The following is a 19,400-nucleotide window of genomic DNA, read 5'->3' on the forward strand; positions in this document are numbered from 1 at the left end:
TCTAAGATTTGAAGAGTGGAGAGAGGACGTGGGAATACACAGCGAGCAATACATCATACATGCTAAACTCTTGAGAAGCCTAAAGCAGAGATGGCCCGGGCTCCAGTATACCCTTGCAACCTACGTGATGAAGTTATTAAATCATTTTATAATGTGCCCGAAGGAGGACACAAACTATCTCGTATATGAGTTATTAATGTCCAAGGTGGGCGGGGAGATGGATCATATTAGACAACAATGGTTATCTGACCTGGGGGAACCATTGTCGGATGCAGGGTGGACTAGAGTTAAAATTGTTCACAAAAAGGTGTTGAAGAACACAAGACTACAGCAGATTCAGTTGTATGTGACGCATAGGGCATGCCTTACTCCGAACAAGATAGCTAAGTTTTACCAAGCAGAAGTTCAGGTGTGCCTGAAATGAGGGGAGGTGGACGCAGATCTAGTGCTTCAGTTTTGGGCGTGTGTCGAGATTGGTAGATTCTGGAGGGAGGTGGCACAAGTGTTGCTCAAAGTGGAAATTACACTAGATGTAGAGTCCCCAAAGCCTGTTTGCTAGGGGGTTCCCAAGACCCAAACGAGCTCCACAAGTTAACAAACTGAAAGACCTGGCATATAAACTGGCTAAAAGAAGAATAGCGATGGGCTGGAAGGCTCAAGCGAGACCGGTAGCACAGGTATGGTTCAAGGACTTGTTGAAATGGGCTAACACTGAGACTACAGTGTGGCAGGATGCACCGAGCAAAGGTGGGGAACAGGAGGGAAGCGGGGTGGAAGCATGTAGATTGCTCATAGCTAGCCTGACCGCCTCCGAATGTAGGTCACAGGAATCGATCGAGATCCCTGAGCAGGAAGCAATTGAAAACGGAGAAGCTGGAGGCGGAGAATAGAAACAAAACAAAGGTGCAGCTTAGGCCAAAACCTGGAGGGTGTTGTGGGGAAGGAAAGGGAGGTGTTACGTTATATATTAGTGTTGGTTGTTTGGTAATAACGTGTAAAGTGTTTTGGTTATGTTTAAAAAACAAATAAAAATGGTTTTTAAAAAAAAAGGAGGTGCAGAGAGAGGTAGGAGTAGTAGCAGGAGAAAGTAGGATGTTGATGAGGGGTGGCAGGTGCCATCGTGGAGTAGAAGATTGGGTTGAGGACCCTGAACCATGACAGTGCTATTGTGAGGTCAATAATGATGCACCTGGAGGATGAGAAGTATGCCAACAGTACTTCTTTGTAGTGCCGCCATTAATGGTTGAAGAGGAAAAAGGGGAGAGAGTAGAGATCTCATGGGAGGTCCATAGGTCTGGAGAGGGGACAGAGACGAGGGTATCCATGGTAGTCTGTCTGGAAGTTGCACTAACATAGGCATCAGTAATATTTAGGCCATGATTAGTTGCCCAACCCCATTCATCCACAGGGTTACATGGGTGTAAAGTTCTGTCTTGATCTCTTTCCTGACTTAGATCGGTGGTGGTCTAGTCAAGGATACACTCCTGGGCCTATCCTAGTATATAGTGGGTTTGGGAGTTAGTTACAAGAACTTTCCTTAACTTTCTGGAACTCTGAATTGCAACCACTGGCATTGTCCAATAACAAAATAAATATGCCTGAAAAGTAGATCTTTTGGAACTGATGTTTTTAGGACAATGGGCCCCAATCTATTGCAGGGCTGCACTGAAGTAATAGGGAGCTATTTTAGTGTTGCTCTTAAAGAGTTTCTACTGGGTTTTATACGTATGCCTACTTACCTGTATTGCACTGTTTTTTAATCAAATGGTTTTCTGTCTTCCCTTCGGTGTGAAAGTAAATTGATTTTATAGTAGTTATGTGACAATACTTACCTAGAGGTTTCATTACTTAATGCATATTTTAAAGGCCTAATAAATCAATGTATATTTATGTACTTCTCTGACTGAAATTATTGGATTGCTCCATGTGCCTCATTGTAGCCCTAGACCACTCTAGCACCCCTCCTTAATCTAAGCCTTGCCACTGTGCTACCTACCTTGATTGGGTTTGACTAGACGTCATTGTCTTCCTCTACTCCATAATTGGCGGTCCTCCCAATATCCACAGCCAAGGTTGATTTTGGAAAATCCATCTGAACACCCAGCCACATCAATTGCTGCACATTTTGTCCTTTGAGGATAGAAGTTCAATATGGCTTGCTCGAAGTAGATACCCATACACCCTAGTACATGGAGTATTCTATTGATAGAACAGTTTCCAGGTACAAAATGATAAATTCACTTATTTAGGTAGCCCCTTCAAGACTGGTGAATTTAGCAGCCTTAAATTACAACCCAGTCATTTCCAAAATGAAAGCTCTGACTTAATGGAACATCCTACTCCCTCACCATTTCTGGTGGGATGAAATGCCTTCAATTAAGTCAATTGCTGGAGGAAATGGGCACTTAAGCAAATGCGTATTGCAGTTCTGTGCCTATGAGTTCCTCTTCCTCATCCCAGTACGTATGGTATTATTACACTTGACGTTCTGATTCTTATTTTCATTCTCCTTTCGGTTTTAGTATTAACTCTCTTTTGGTAAACCATACCGCTAGATGACGGTTTTAAAGATTGTATTGGCTGTTTCTTGTTTTCACAGGTTAAATCAAAGGAAAGATTTGCATTCCTCAGGAGGGATTGCATTGATACCCTGGTTATACTGACCTTAATTCCGTTCATTACTAATTTGTATTCCTTCAGAAAAGGGAGTCTGACTCTTACAACAAGCCATTAAGTAGTTTGGCATCATGTCTAGCTCATCCTTAAGAGATGATGGATACTGCGTTTCTCCTAGCGAACCCTCCTGTTCCTTTGGGGGCCTTCGCCTCCCACGTGATCCACCCAGCTAATACCACCCCCCTGGTTAGGATCAAAGCGTCTGCCTTTCCCATGCCAGCTGTGAGGAGACCTTTGGCAGGGATTCTGAGGATTCCGCAGGGTTCATCACAATATCCTATGCCTTTTACACCTGTTGATACACAATTGAACAGTGCAGGCTCTTTAACAGCTTATGCCACTACTTTTACTGCACATTTCCCCTCTTGCACTTTACCCTGCACCCTATTGCTCATTTGAACCAAATCCAAGTATTCTGAAACTGTTTGTATTGCGTAATAAAAATGCCTTTGTATCATATGACGGTCTTACCTCCAGCTCCGTTCTTAGCTATTCCAACATGGGTTCCATAACAGTCACTCCACTTAAAGCGATCTGTGTATTACAGGTCCTCCTGTGGCGGCATAATGAGTATGTGCGTGCCACAGCATTAATGAAAGTCTTCGACATGCTGCTTTTGATGTTGGTGGGAGTTTGTTCTTCCCAGAATGAGCCCAAGTTATTTGTGTTTGCGTGGCAACGTTTAATTTGTGTCAACAATATGTGCTTGTCATAACACATTATCATAACCCACATTAATAGTGTCTTTAAACAACAACACCTATTGTTTCACATCCTACTAGAGTTCTGTCATTATAAAGGACCTTGACTTGAGGCATGTTTTTCTTTCAGTCATATAGTAGATCTTCCTCAAACATCTTTGGTATGTTTCGCATCAACCGCCCCTTTGAATATCGAGACATGGAAGATGACCCTGAAACAGTCAACTGTTGGAGCATGCCGGTACCCACATTGGGATTTCTTCTCAAGCGTCTCATCTTGCTCTCATGGTGGTTGACTCTCCTACTGTTCCTCCTCTGCTTCACTGTCCAAGGTTTACACGCTCTCTACAACATGCTCTCTCAGGATCGCATAGCTTCTGAGGCAATTTTAGGTTCTTTAAGTGCCTCAGATGTCATCTTTGATGTCCTGGGTGTTAGTCTTAGCAATGCACGGTGGTGGCGCGAGTTATGGTTCCTTACCTTACCATAACTAGCGAATTTCAGGGGTTTTTCGGTTTTACTTTGAACCATAACGTCCCTTTAACAAAGTTTTTCTAACTGAATTTCATAGGTTTTTAGTAGCACAACTTAACCATAATGTCTACGAACATCTGACTTCATTGCACACCTTCCGGGTAATACCACATGACCATATCCTGGCGCACAGCATGAGGACATGTCCGAGAACCCATACGCACTTAACAATAACATCTATGCTTCATGCACAGTTTGGAAATACATTTTCTACTAATGTAGGAACTTGCAACTTCAACATTTCCCTTGTACAGCTCCAACACCTATTCGTACTCATCCATTAACAATCTAGTACACAGTACATACTTTTGGCAAAATGGCTATTTACGTTAAAATGACATCAGCTAACGCCATCCCTCCTCCCAATGAGACACCACCACTGCTGTAATCAGGGAGCATGAGAAACACTGTTCCCTAGGGTGGTCAACTCTTTGATAATCTGTCGCGGGACACTTGGCCACAAGGCGTTGATGACATCACGTTATTCACGTTTGGCCCGCCTCTTTTTAAAACATTTTTTTGATGGCTCTTAATTCCTGGCTTAATTTAAATACAAATGGTTTGTCCTGGGTAGGTGGTGATGACGGTTTTTAACTGCAAACATGACCATCACGACCCCAGGAGCAAAGAAAGCAGCAGGCGGCAGCGCCGTGCTGAGCAGATGGCCACTTCAGTTTGCAGAGTGCTTGTGCTGGAGGCAGGTTGTCCGACGCAAGTCGGGACAACCTACGTCCCCCACAGCCACTCTGCAAACCGCGGGATGGAGTCCCTAATTGCGGGACAATCCCGCAAAATCCGGGACACTGGGCCACCCTAATTTCTCCTCTTTGAGAAACACATGAAATGTGGCAATAGGGCGCGTCCATCTTGTACTATTAACCATTGCTGCATCGACCTACGGTAAACTGGCCTGACGTCACTAAATCATATGCTCCGCCCCTGACCCTCACATAACCAACACTAGTGATAATGAACGCCTTTCTCGGTGACGTTCCTCTTCAGTGTAGTCAAATGCACCCATAATCACCTACTTGACGTGACGCAGAACCCAAAAGATCAACACACATCGACTAACATACCACAGCACAATTAAAATTATTAAACCGGTCTTTAAAAGAATAACAGTATACAATTTTTAAAGTACTTTTATTTCCCAATGAACTCTCCGAGAACATCCGACTGTTCCCATATTCAATCAAATTGCAATTTTTTTCTTCGCTCGTGATCGAAAATGTTAATCGTGAGGCACATGTTCTTCTTTTTTCATACACAAAGTGTTTGTTTTCGATAAAGGAACCGCTTGGGTCCCACAGTGAATTCCAGGATATCTGCATCAACTTGCACCTACACCACCATAAAAGATGTTACTCCTAATCGCTAGGGCAGCGTACGGACAAATGGGCACTGGGCAATCGTCCCACAACGGTGACGGAAATCCAGCCGTTGACGACAATGTGCACCTGCCTATTGAAGAACCCATCAGTTGGCATCTGGAATTGATGGCAATCGCAGTAAGGCAGCATGTAGCTATTTGGAAAACATAACAGAAAATATGTATCAATACCCTACCTTTATTACAATATATTTATACTTTTCTTAATTCGGCATAGAGTTTAAACTAACGATTAGCACACACATCAAACAATCTAAAAAAAGACAAAAATAACCTAGAAACTGATACACAATTCCATATGGTCATACATGACATTTTAAAGAAATATTAGCGTTGAACCTGGTTAAATCTAGTTATAGTCGACATACACCTACATTTTGCACTCCCCATAACCACATAAAAAAGACAACCACACAGAAAAATAGTACTTGAGTTACATTGCCAAAATTAATCTTCAGATAATAGGTTAAAGCTTGTTCCGGTATACAGTTGTCAAAAACAAACTTAAATAATATTCACCTTCTCCATTCTCTTCCCGTAATTCATTCCGAAATGCTCAATCCGTTCGCATCAAAGAATCTTCATGAACTGAATTTACATGTTCCGTACACACTTTTGGAATGCATTATCAAATGTTCATTATTACAAACCTCCTCTCACTCTTTACGGAAAAATCCCTTTCTCTCATGGTCAAAAAAGAATTGACCCTTCTATGTTCAGTCCCATGCGTGGGCTGCCTTAGCTCGCAACCAAAAAAATAAAAGCTAGTGACCTTCACTCGGAATCGAAATACATTCTCACTTTGCAACAACACGGCTCAACGCACCCATGCATGGATGGCCGCGGTTTCCATCAAACACTGCAGGTGGCTGCCTCAGATGCCAAAATCAAGGGGGGGGGGGGGCAATCTGACTCGAATATTATTTTAAATACATTGTAACACAGACACATTACTCCTTCGCCAGTACTTCACGCACAATATATTGAGGAATACCTCCAAATAGGGTGGCCAACTTTGTCACATCCCTTTGCAGGACAAAAGGTGTTGATGACGTCACGGCGTCATTCACATGGCACAATCAATGCATTGCACCCGAAGCTACTGACATGACCGCCCTGCAAGCCTGCCACGTCAGTAGCTGCGGTTGCAATGTAATAGGACTCTTATTTACAGATTAGCTGTACTTGCCCGCCACTGTTATTCCAATTTGCGGGAAATGTATGTGTATGACCTCGGCCCCAACCCCCAGCATGACTAATTGTAACTCCTGACTTACACTGTTAGATCACAAATTGTGCTCGAACAGCGCAACTCGGGACAACCCGCGTTCTGCAGAGCCACTCGGCAAACTGCGGGACACAGGCGGCAATTGCGGGACAATCCTGCAAATTACGGGACAGTTGCCCACCCTACCTCCAAATATACCGTTTGACAAAAAAAACACTTTTTTGCTTCTTGCTGCCACATCCCCAACACTCACCTCCCCAGACAGTATTTGATAACTTTAACAAGTGCAATTTTGTGTTTTTTTATTTTTTATTTATTTATTTGTTTTTGCAGCATTGTCCGCAGACTCCAAAACACAGATCAAAGATGGCAGGCGCATCCAAACAATCCAACGCACTTCACGCTCTCCGCCATCCAATGAGCGAACGCGTCACATATCCGCGGACATGACGCGCCCGATTACCCAATCAGTGTCCAGCCCACGGAACGAACAGGGAATTGTGTCTGCGGAGCGGACATAGATATCGCACATTTTTTTTAGACCTACCTTTTGATCGTTTAAAAAAAAAACTACTGGATGGATTTTCACCAAAAAGCACGCTTTCGGGACCAAACCGCTGCTCATGCTGCAAATTAGGTGAAAATCCATCCAGCGGTTTCCTCTGTACCCGTGCGCAAAGTTTTTCCCCCATTCAGTCTATGGGAAAAAAATAAGTTTTGGGACCCCCCCCTTATAACTTTGCCCCCCCTGGACCAAACTGCACCAAACTTTGCAAAAAGATTCAGTGTGCGCCATATACTTTTTTTTGCAAAGTTTGGTGAGGATTCATTCAGGGGGAGCGGAGTTATAAGCAGCCCAAAAAGTGCTCTTCATATGGAAACAGCAACTTAACCATAACTACACGCTCACTACCGTGGCTGTGTAATATAAGTATGGAGGAAAGGGGATGGGATGTAGGAATAAGGAAAACCTACTCACTGTAGTGACTTCTGTGCTCATAGACAAGTCTCCTTTCTACAGCATTGGATCTTTCATGGATTCACATGCTGTGAATATTTCCCATCGTCAGGCTGGGAAACCTCGGTAACTTTAATATAGTGGTTTTCCTATGGAAAAACTTTGACACTTTAGGCTGCACCAATAGGACGTCTAGTATAAATAGCCCCGCCCCCTGCGGGTTTCCTTTAGATTGCAACTCTCTCCAAACTGTTGGGATCACCTTGTGTTCTCTTGAGAATTTCCTCTTTCAGTTTTTCTGCGCAGCTTTCGCTGTTCCTGTGTGTTTCAAGGTCCCATAATGTCATCTGTGGGCCCGAAGAAATCGCTGTTTCGCCTGTTCGAAACCTGCCGTTTCAATATTTATGAAGGGGATGGCCATGCGGACTGTTTGTACTGCCTGTACCCAATCATTCCATGAAGAACTGAGATTTGCCGGAAGTTCTTCCAGAAGACGCTTAAAGACTGGAACTGGCGGTTGATTGCCTGGTTGAACAAAGGCGCCTATCCAGGGTCCGAGGTGGATTCGGCCCGCGTGGGCAGATCCTCGACTTCCTTCAGCGAGAAAATCACCCTCAGGCTCGAGGGCACGGTCGGCAGAGCCTTCGCCTAAGAAGCAGCGCATGGTGGCTGGCCCAGCATCTGATTTGTGAAAAGGATGTGGCTCTTCAGGGGCTCGGCTGGTGCTGAAAGGCGTGGGGTTGGCGGGGCCCGCTCTGGAGACGCATGCCCCGAGGACAGATAAGCCAGGGGGTTCCTTTTCCCGGTCGGAGAAGTCGGTGGACCCCTCACGGAAGGCCGCGACTTCGGACAAAGACAATTTGAGGTTGCATTCGTCCTCATCGACGAAATAGTATTCGAAGGACCGCCATCATTCACTGTCGGGCCATGACTCTTCCAAGCACTGCTCTAGGTTGGAGTCCAAGCTGTCTTCGTCGCCAGCGAAAGCTGCTCCACCAGCTGCAGTGTCCTCTATTCTGTCGACGCGAGTCCCATCGATGAGGGATCCTACGTCTATGACTGCTTTGCTGCCTACGATCCCTTCAACGGCCATGCTGGCGGCGGCCCCGTCTACGGCCTTTATGACGACTGCGGGGTCATTAACGGCCGCTTCGGCTGGAGTGGGACTACGGGAATCCTTTGCACCACTGGGGTCCGATGGGGGTGGGGGGGTCCGTTACCTGTGGTGGAGGTGCCGTGGCACTCTGGGACCGGATTTGGACTCCCGTTGAAGATTCTCCAGCAAGACCCGCTATCATATGATCTTGACTAGAGTCCGGAGGTGGAAGGTCACCCGTTTCTCGATCCTTCGATGTTGGGCCTGCGGTCGGCGGTGCCATCCACGTGGGGGGGGGGGGCTGGGTGTGATTCTGCTGCAGTATCCATTGGTTAGTCCGCACTCGTTGCTTTCCATGCAGATGCTGAAGATGTTGCAGTCGCTCTTGGGACAGTAGGATGCCTGCCTTCCGTTGCCTCAAAGCCCTGTGAGCCAGGACGTGCCTGCCATTCCCCGGCAGGAGGAGGGTGCCCCTCCGCGGAAGTCTCACCTGGTTCGGGCCACTGTACTGTCGCCTAGGGGGTTCTCCCCTCCTCGTAGGGATCAGGAAGAAAGGGAGCTGGTGGAATCTGAGCCGGATAATGCTCTGCAGGACACTCTTTTTCAACGGTCTCGTCACCCAGGCAGGCGGATACCTGGGATACTGATCCAGAGGTGGATCCTCCAACTAGCCCGGCCCGGCCTTCTCTGCCGGACGATGTGGGGGCTTTTCATGCCATGATGGGGAGATAAGACTGTTATTTTGTTTGATCATCCGGGGAAGAGGAAGGCAGTCTTCTCTATCCCCATCTTGGACCACGTGTCGCAGGAAGGCCTTTGCACGGTGTGCCATCCTTTCACGAAGCCTGTGGTCAAGGGCCGCTTAGAGAACAACATTCAGAGCACCGGAGTGCCCTGCCTCATGTCTCGGCCCACTGCTGAGTCTGAGGTTCGGCGGCAGCCGGTAGGAAGGCGCGTAGCCAGCACAAGTGACTCCCCCAGACAATGAAGGCCGTAAACTGGATGCTTTTGGCAAGAAGGTGCTGACAGTGGGGGCTACGACGGTTCAAGCAAATTAATAATGGGGTTGCCCTCCGGCAGGCTTGGCTGTGCTGTACTTATTTTCGACCAGAGGTCCAGCACAAGGTGGTGGGCATGCTGTGTGAGGGAAACCTGCTGTTTGGGGAGAAGATTGACGAGGCACTGAAGAATATGAAGTAAGATTCTGATACGGCGCAGTCCCTGGTAACTCTGCAGGGGAGGCGCTCTTTCCGCCCATTTCACCTTTCGAGGAGCCTCAGGGAATGCCAGATTTTGCAGGATCTCGAGACAAGACCTACAGTTGCTTTAGCTATTCCTCCCAAGGTTTCTGATGATCTTTCCAGTCTGCTCAGCGGACCAAGGACTATCATAATCATCAAAAGCGGAGGGCTTCCTCCTCCGCCGGTAAAGGCTGGCAGTCCAAGCCCACAATGACTGTCATATCGGCTGTTGTCTGGGAGGCAGAGTGGCGTAACATGTTGATGACTGGCGTTTGATTACAACGGACAGATGGGTGCTGGATGCAGGCCAATACGGCCACTCAAGAGTTACGGCACCCGCATCTCCCTATTCCACCGGTGAGTTTTGCAACAGCATCGGCAAGTCTTGCGGCAGGAGGTGCCTCCAATGCTGCAGAAAGGGGCTATAGAAAGGGTCCCAGCGTCGGAAAAAGGGAAAGGGACCGTTTTTTTTGTCAGAAAACCAAACAGGAAATGGCTCCCCATTCTAGACCTAAGGCCATTGAACAAGAATGTGAAGCGCCAGAAGTTCAGGATGCCAACGTTGCAGGACGTCATCTGCTCAGTTCACTCGGGAGAGTTTCTCGCAATGCTGGACCTCGAAGGTGCTTACTTCCACATCCCGATGCACCCCAAGCATCGCAAGTTTCTGAGGTTTGTGGTCAGCGGATCAGTTTCGAGTTCTCCCGGGACGTTACAAAGTGTCTGGCTCTGGTGGCGACTTACCTACGAAGAGAGGGACACCACGTGTATCTGTACGACTAGTTGGTGAGGGGGACCACTCAGCGGATGTTGTAGTCTCTCCAAGCAGTGATGCTCTTTTTACAGGGTCTGTTCTTTGTGGTCAATTTTGCCAAATCCTGTCTGACGCCCTCCAGGAACTTGGTCTTTCTGGGGGCCCATTTTCAAATGCACCGCAATTTGGTGAAACCTTCGGATGAAAGAGTCAAACTGCTGTCCATGGCGTGCTCCTTAGTGCCGAGTGCAACGGTCCCAGATCGCGTATGTCTCATCGGCTCCATGGCATCCTGCATTCCGCTCGTCTTTAATTGTTGGCTCTTCATGCCGCCAGTCCAGGAGTTTCCCGCTGCCAGATGGTTGCAGGTCCTCAGATCCTGGTCTGACAAGGTTCTCATCACCTGGGCACTGGTGGTTGTCCTGCAGTGGTGGACTTGCTCCAAAAAAGTAGCAATGGGTATGCCCCAGGTGGAACCCGAGTTTCAGCACATGATCATGACGGATGCTTCCCAGGTGGGTTGGGGAGCTCATCTCGACCAGTTTCAAGTCCAGGGACTATGGACCCTAAAATATTCTTCGTTGCATATCAACATTCTGGAGTTGAGGGCGGTGCACTGGGTACTGAAGTCTTTTCTGCCCCTCATTCAGGACTCAGTCGTGCAGATTCTGACAACACCACCACTGTTTTATCTGCGAAAACAGGGGGGCACACATTCTCAGACCCTGTCCCGGGAAGCTTAAGCGGTCTGGCACTGGGCCATAGCGCACAAGGTTCACCTTGTGGCTTACTATTTGCCAGGAGTGCAGGACATTCAGGCGGATGCCCTCCGCAGACATTCCGTTCAGATGCACGAATGGCGGCTGAATGATGAGCAAGTGGCAAGGATTGTCAAGAAGTGGGGACTCCCCCTCTGGACTTATTCGCCAGTCCAGAAAACAAGCAGTGGCGTCTCTTCGCCAGCATGGTGGCTCATCCGGACTCCAGGGGGGCCCATTCTTATTCCCGTGGACGGGCTGATTTGCATACGGATTCCCTCCGTTTCTGATCCGTAAAACAATCCAGATGGTGCGCCGTTCTGGCCCCGACAGACCTGGTTCTCAGCTCTTCACCTGGCAACGGGCAAGCCTCTTTGGCTGTGCTCAGAGACGGATCTACTGTTACAGGACAGGTGTAATGTGTGGCATCGCGGCCCGGGATCCCTCAGCCCCACTGCGTGGCTCCTGATCACACCGAATTTGGACACCTAAGGATTCCAGGGAACTGTCGCCGCATCCTGGCAGCTGCACGGGCGCCTTCTACCAATGGGTCTTGCAGTCGAAAGTGGAAAAGGTTCTGCGCATGGTGCTCGCAGCAGCCGGGCTTGCAGCCGTTGCAGATTTCACCATCAGAAGTGTTGCCTTCTCTTCGCCTGCTGGCGAAGTAGGGGTTTGGCTTTGTCATCAATTAGGGTCCACTTTGCTGTCATCTGTAGGTTCACGAGGCAGCGCCACTCTGCGCCTCTGTTCTGTGACAGGCTGATTAAACATTTCCTCAAAGGCCTTTTCAGGACGACAATTTCTTTCTGCAACGACAAGGCGGGCAAGCCTTTGCGATCGACGCCCAGGGCCCATTCTACGAGGTCCGCGGCGTTGGCGGCACTGTGGGCGGGCATACCGCTCAGTGATATTTGCAAAGCAGCAACACGGGAGGTGCCGCACACCTTCACCAAAGAATAATGTCTGGGGCGTCCAGATGCGGAGGACGTGCAGGTGGGGCGTGCAGCCCTCGAAGCCTTTTCCAATAAGGTAAGGGGTTTGGTTTTTCTAATGTTTTCGGTTTTGTTCACTGAAAATAGAGGATTGTCTGGGGCATTGGGTTTGGTTTGCCTGGCATGCACCTTTTAGGTTCTCTTACTGCTATGTAGTCTATTCACAGCATGTGAATCCATGAAAGATCCAATGCTGGAGAAGGGAGTAGTTTCTTACCTGTAACTCCATTCCTCCAGTGTTTGGATTCACATGTGCCCTCCGGCCGCCCCTTCAGACAAACATACTTTCTGGGTTTCCTCCATTTGGTGAGGTTAAATTCTGAAGGGACGCAGCGGTGGCGGGGCTATTTATATTAGATATCCTATTGGTGAAGCCTAAAGCACTAATAAAGACGTTAAGTGTCAAGTTTTTCCATAGGAAAACCACTATATTAAAGTTACTGAGGTTTCCCAGCCTGACGGGAAATATTCACAGCATGTGAATCCATGAGATACCAAACCGAGAGAAATGGAGTTAAAGGTAAACTACTCTCTTCCTCCATATGCATACCCATTGTGATCAATCGAATGGCATCATCATTTATTCCCGGCGGTGACCTCCTCCCATATGACCAGGGGATGGAACCCGCTACCCTGATCCTGACCCTAGGGGTGGATCTGAGAGAGGATCACATGGGAGGAGGCAACTACTGGGGGCGGGGGGTAATCCTTGGATAAAATGCAGCATCCCCTCATGTGGAGGATCCTCTAATACCTGAATTCTTAATGGCCTAGTGTTATTGTGGCCAGGGCCAGGGTCCCACGTGTAACCCAAACACTGACAACGCGCACACAACACTTCTTTGTTTCTGCTGTATCTTCAAGTGAAACCTTTGAGACAACACATCTAAGAGCTAAAATACCCATGACATCCCTGGATTTCAACTCCCATAACCACTTGGGTACTGAGAAAAGGAGGATAAGGGAGTTTGTGCAAAATGACAGGAACTCGATGTACAACATGCAGACTAGTTGTTTTCCCATTCCCTCCGCGCACAGGACATTTAAAAATGTCCTGTGCGCCGAGGGAATGGGAAAACGCATTGTTGGAAGGAGGAGTTCACAAGAGGACGTCAAACCTCATACGAGGCCCACGAACGCAGAATGCTGGAAAGCCACTGGAACAAGGAGAGAAGCTGCATGTGAACAAGGAGAGCCATGGAGACGCAGAGAGACGAATAGTAGCTTGTGGCGGGTGAGCTGTTAGCAGAAGCAGCGTTCTCCAGTCCGGACAGTGAGAGATAGCTGGTGTGTGACCGCAGAGCCACGTAGGATGCAGAGGGTGTGCCAGTACACTCCGAAGTGGAAAGCGGCTGCAGGAGCCATACCGCTAAGGCGCAAGCAGAGTTTGAGATGCTGGACACCAACAGTGAGTCTGCCTGAAGCTGCTGGGGATCCTCGGGTGTTCCGACAAGCACGCCACCAAGTACTTGAGCAAAATGAGATTGCTGGTGTTGGAAATACCAGAAGCCTATTTAAATGCAATCAGTACAAAAACAAACCCCAAACTAATATAGATGCATGAGATGCAAGTGTGGGGGTAAGAGTTATCAATAAGAATATTTGAGTGCAGACAAGGCAAAGTATAAAGGCGAACTCCAATCAAGTACAGATAAATGAAATGCCAATGTGGGGAAGAAGTTTGAACTCAGCAAATGATATCAAGTCCTCACGGTATGTGCTATTCTGGTATAGCCAAAGAACTGCGAAGTTGAATAAAGATACATAGCAGGTGACCCAGAAACCATAAAGGAAATCCTGGCAGACGAGGACACAGGCAGCTAAATTGTATGAAGATTCCTGGCATGGGAGTACACCAGATGATCTATTAACTTACAAGAAACGCCACAGAAAGATTACTACAGAATGTATTGTTTAAACAAGAACTTTGAGAGTCCAACAAAGAAACTGTTAATTACACGAGGCACTTTTTGCCATCCTATCAAGAATCCAGGGGAAGGGGACAAACCTCTCGGTCCATGGATCTTTAACCTTGCAGAACATTTTTGTTCGAATCATTTTGGATACTTTTGGTTTTTAACACTTTTTGCGAATATCAAGTCGGAGACATTTCCTTGCACCCTTTGTGTTTTGTTTATAGTGTGAGGACAGGTTAGGACGTTTTGGACACCAGGACAGTTTTAGTTATCGACTTCCTGATACAGACAGATCCTTGGTTTTGTGTTCATAGGCAGGGGAAGCCCTCCTTTGCATAGGTGGAAGGTTTATTTATTTATTTTCCAACTCATTTTCTTTCAGTACATCACTTCTTGTTGAAACATGACCTCATTGTGTCCGGCTCTCATTTCTGACTCCTCACACGACCTTCCCCTGTAAAATATGCTTTGATATCGATCAAGGTCTGACCTTTGTGCTTAGAAAAGTTATCTAAAGAGGTAAGGGCAGGCATGTGGATGTGTGGCCAAAAGCATGCATGCATGTGCCGGCCACTGCTTAAAAATTAAAAATGGAAAATAAATGTTTGGTGCTACCAGTAATGCTTTGGTTGTATCCTGTATTTATTTATTTGTAATGAACCTATACACAAGTGTTTCAAGGTGCAGCAAGGCAGGGGAGCGGGCGGGACAGGAAGGGCCAAAGTAGCGCTCCTAATAGGCCTTGCGAGATTCAGATAATGCTAGTGCAGTAACGAGAAGTGCATGGGAGGGATGGAGGGAGGTGTAGTGCAGGAACTGGGTGGAAGGGGCCATGCAAAGGAGAGTGCCAGGGAGGCCAGGTGGGCAGGGCCTGGGGGAGGAAGAGAGTAAGGGGTGCCCACAACCAAGTGCAATTAAGGGGCTTAGAGTCTACAAAGGGTGCAAGCCCCCCAGCTAAGTGAAGGCGGTGGGGGCAGTGAAGGCAAGTGCAGGATGAGGGGCAGGAACAGGAAGAAAAAGTACAGAGGTAGACTGGGCACGGGGCAACATCCCCCCCCCGCCCCTCCCCCAAGTATGGTGGAAAGAGGACTCTGGACGAGGAGTACATTAGTCACTACAGCGAGTAAATTTTCCTTTCCTGCCTTGTGTATTCAACCTTAACATTGAGATAAGCAATTGTGTAGGCATATCTGTTTACATCGTCTTGGGTGTGGGGTGATGTTCTCTTTGTCTATCGGACTCAAAATTATTTGTTACCAGTTATCTCAAGAAGTGGACTGCCTATTGACAGAGTTTCCAAACTTTTAAAATTGTAAGGAAGGTCCTTTGACATTGAAATGGTGGCCTCACAAAATGTTTTGCAATGTATTTAACCAGATTAATGTTTTGGTGGAGCAAAACAAGAAACAGTCTCTTTATAACGTCAAGTGATATAATAGCTGGTATTGTATAATTTATTTGTGCTCAGTTTATCACCCCTTAAAGGACTGAATTAATGCTGTTGGGATTTCAACTTGCAAAGTTTAGGCTTGCCCATTGTCTGAAGCGACCACGTAACCTGCAAGCTATCAACCTAGTTTTTGCGGGTGAAGTAATACTCCATGCCATCCACAATAGAGCTATGCAACTGTTACAACAAATACTTTCCTGGCAAGACATTTTTATATTTGAATTTTTTTTTTTGCATGCTTTAGAACCCAAAGCATTTTGGTAAAATGGGAAGGGGAGCACAACCAATTGAGTTCAGTGGTATTACAGTGAAAAGTGAATGGGGAATGTTTTTTAAAGCAAACTTAAGCTTTTGTCTCTGCTTTCAATATTGTTCTAGGAGATTCGGACATCGGGCCAAGTGTCGATTGCCTCAGCATGTCGCCGAAAGCAGCTTTAGGTAAAGGCCATTTTCATTGGTGGAACAGATGTACAAAGAGTGGTGTGCATGTTGAGAGGGGTATGGAAACGATCAGATGCGTTGGCTTTACATGTGGGAAACTTGAAAATGTGACCTTATAAGTTGTGGGCAGAGAATGCCCTTTTCACCAAGCTAAATGGTTACCTGATCACATTTCTGGCCCTTTCACTGAATTTGAGTTACACATGTGACAGTTGTGTGTCTTAAGAAAATTACTACAGTATAAGAGTATGTTGTCAATGTAGAAGTTTTATGAAAATCTGACATTAAACCTTTATGAATTGTTTCTGTTTTTCTTGTAGCTGACACAGTGAATTTTAATTCTGCAGGGACGACACCTAACAAAGGTGACCGTTAGTATATGTGATCTGCTGTTGTGCTACTTTGGTTCCGCTCTTCCACTTGCAGGTTGAGAGGTGCACTGTGCTCTATCTAATTTCTGGCATGGCATTTGCTCTGCTCCTCAGTCTTCTATTTGACACATCTCTTCTTTAAAACAGGTTTTTAAACTCTAGAATTAATAATGACTTATCAGAAATGTGAAGACCTCCTATTTTATTGTAACTCTAATTTCAGGAATGAACAATTGGGAGTGGTATTGAACTGGGTGGGCACTATCTAATGTGGTTGAATCCAACAAGATTACAACTACTAAGATTCATAGTAATCCTTGAGTTTGTATTTCTTTTTACATTTTTGTTTTTACTCTGGATATTTTAGTAGGAAGGACTCCACCAACGAGAGATAAGGAATCTGCAGCCGTCACATAATGTTGAGCATCCTGCCCAACACCTAATTTAACATTGGGATTTAAACATGCAAGGGTGTTTTGCAATTATTTTCATTAATGTATAAATGTATAAACTGGCGTAGTGATGAAAATGATGCACACTTTTAAAGTTCAGTGTTGAGAACATGGTTTGGCCTTTGCTTACCTCTCAAATTGATGCAAACGAAGTCCTCTATGGGATGCTGTCATTCACATGATCGATCTGTTTCAAGGCAATTATGTATTTTTTTTAAAATCCAGAGACGTCCATGAAACCGGATTGAAGCATACAAGGCAAATTGGAAGCACTAGTTTGCATCGTTTCTTATACAATACCACCCAAATGTTTGTGGTGACATCCGTTAAATGGCCTTTTGTAGACAAAGGTTGTTGATGGAATCCCCTCACCCTCCAGCCTCCTCTTTTGTGGCACAGTATTATCCTGCATAAGGGGCTGGTGTAATTGTCTTGTGTGGGTCCTTTATGAAAATCTTTATAGTAAATATATTGCCTTATTTTTGGATTTTAAGAAGTCGAATGGCAAATTATTGCCATTCTGATACATTAGAAATTCAATGAAACACCATTTAAAATTGAATGGTTTAAAAAACTGAAAATAAACTGACATTGGTCTTCAAACACTTAATGGCTCGCCTAGCCAGTACCCTGCTTATCTAAACCCTTCTAGGCACACTTCTTAACTGGGCTTTAAGCTGGCCAACTGTACCCTAGTTCAGCTTGCATATCATACCCCCAAAAAAACAATACTCTTTCTGGCTGCTTCCACACGCATCCCCCTTAATACAGCCTCAGCTGTCTTGTTCTGCATTTTTCATTCTTTGCGATTTTTGGGTCTTTTAGATTTTTCTTTCGCAATTTGGAGCACGCTTTACATTTTCTTTTGAGTAGTTATCCTTGTGTGATGTGAAGTTCCAGCCTGTCAGGTTTTCCCTCTTGCGCTGGGCATAAGCAGCAACTTGTTGCAGTAGCTACTCTCAAGCTTGCAGTTTTTTTTCTTCGTAATTGGTTTAAGCAAGTTGGGACTTCTTAATTGGACCTTGCAAACTTTCATATTTTAATTTAAATATTAGTGACCCTGTAAAACAATGTAATCCAAACGGCTTTAAAGTTGAAGCAGCAGCATGATCTTAATATACGGTTTCAATGAAGCTAAACAAAAATAATTCTTAGTACAACAGATTTAAAGTTTCCTTTGCACAATTGCTTACATTCTAATTTTTATTTGTAGATATGTCAATTATGAAAAAGAAGCCAACTCAAGCGAAGAAAGGGGTAAGTACGAGTGTAACTGTTTTCCTAGTCCCATGTATCATTTTGAGAAGTAAAGATCTAACGGTTGCATGTCATTCCTGTAACGACGGAATGTTAAAACCATACTTGATTCCAAACCAATTAAATATATTTAACTGCAGTAGCTACCAAAATGACATTTGTTCTAGACAGTTACTCTTGCATCTGGTTTTCTTTTCACCATTACTTGGTTAGTGCTGTGATGGCATGTGCCTACGAAAAATTGAACCTTTCACCTTCCTTCTTTGTATGCCATGCATTAGCATCCATACATCGGTTTCCTTAGCACAATGTTTTTTTGAAAAAGAAAAACCAAAACTATTTGTGAGCTGAACAATGGTGATAATGAAAATGCTTTTTAGAAGTGCAACCCCCTTTTCAGAGCCTTTAATATTGGGAAACAATCTTTCCTATGCCTACATATTCCTGTGATTTAACCTCAACCATGCATATTCTCTTCAGCACATGCACTTGGTGTCGGAACCACCTTTAACCCCTTCTTTACCAATGCTGCCTCCTAAATCAAACCTGTTTTCCCTGCTGGCTCTTACCTTTATTCAGGCTCCTACACTCTAAAGTGTACCTTTAGACACTGACCATAGACTGGACTTGGAAATCTTTTAAGAGCAACTACGGTCAAGCTTAACCTTTTCTTCTTGACTCCATTTCTCTTCTAAACGCCAGCTTGTCCCATTCTTTTGTTTCCTGCATCCCTGCATTTCTCTTCATATACTGTGAGGCAGACAGCTATTGTAAACTGCTCCCGATCTTTTTTTTTTTAATTGTTGCTTTTCTTTTTAATTTTAAATGTACAGTAAATGTCACAAAACAAACACAATGCTGATGGTGTAAGGTCAACAAACCTAGATTTAACAGGTATAACAAAGTAATTCTGAACATTTATAATCCAAACTAAGATACGGCAAAGTAAAACCAAAACAAATTAAAATCCTACTTAATTACAAACCGGAGTACATAATCATTTGCAAAACAAACGCACACGAATACACTCCTGTAACTGATTACACAGTTAATAGAAATTGACAAATTTTAGAGCCAGCCACCATTTTGGGCTTAACCGTATAGTTCATTGAAGGATGACCACAACTCATTGTACAAATCAGAGCTCTCTCACCTCTTATACATCACTTTCTCACTTTTCCT

General features: G+C 45.5%; 1 protein-coding gene across 2 annotated transcripts in view; it reads left to right on the forward strand.

Moving 5' to 3' along the window:
• The window catches only part of ARFGAP3 (ARF GTPase activating protein 3), an 840,898-nt gene that overhangs the window by 418,978 nt on the left and 402,520 nt on the right, over positions 1-19,400 (forward strand). The window contains exons 7-9 of one of the 2 annotated variants that reach the window (XM_069628226.1): positions 16,076-16,135; positions 16,459-16,503; positions 18,175-18,218. In XM_069628226.1, coding sequence (XP_069484327.1) covers positions 16,076-16,135; positions 16,459-16,503; positions 18,175-18,218 — 149 coding nt within the window. The remainder of the gene's footprint in view (positions 1-16,075; positions 16,136-16,458; positions 16,504-18,174; positions 18,219-19,400) is intronic. The other variant, XM_069628227.1, reaches the window with a different exon arrangement.

Source organism: Ambystoma mexicanum, chromosome 12 (assembly GCF_040938575.1).
Source record: "Ambystoma mexicanum isolate Mex_15411 chromosome 12, UKY_AmexF1_1, whole genome shotgun sequence".
NCBI classification, from domain to species: Eukaryota; Metazoa; Chordata; class Amphibia; order Caudata; family Ambystomatidae; genus Ambystoma; species Ambystoma mexicanum.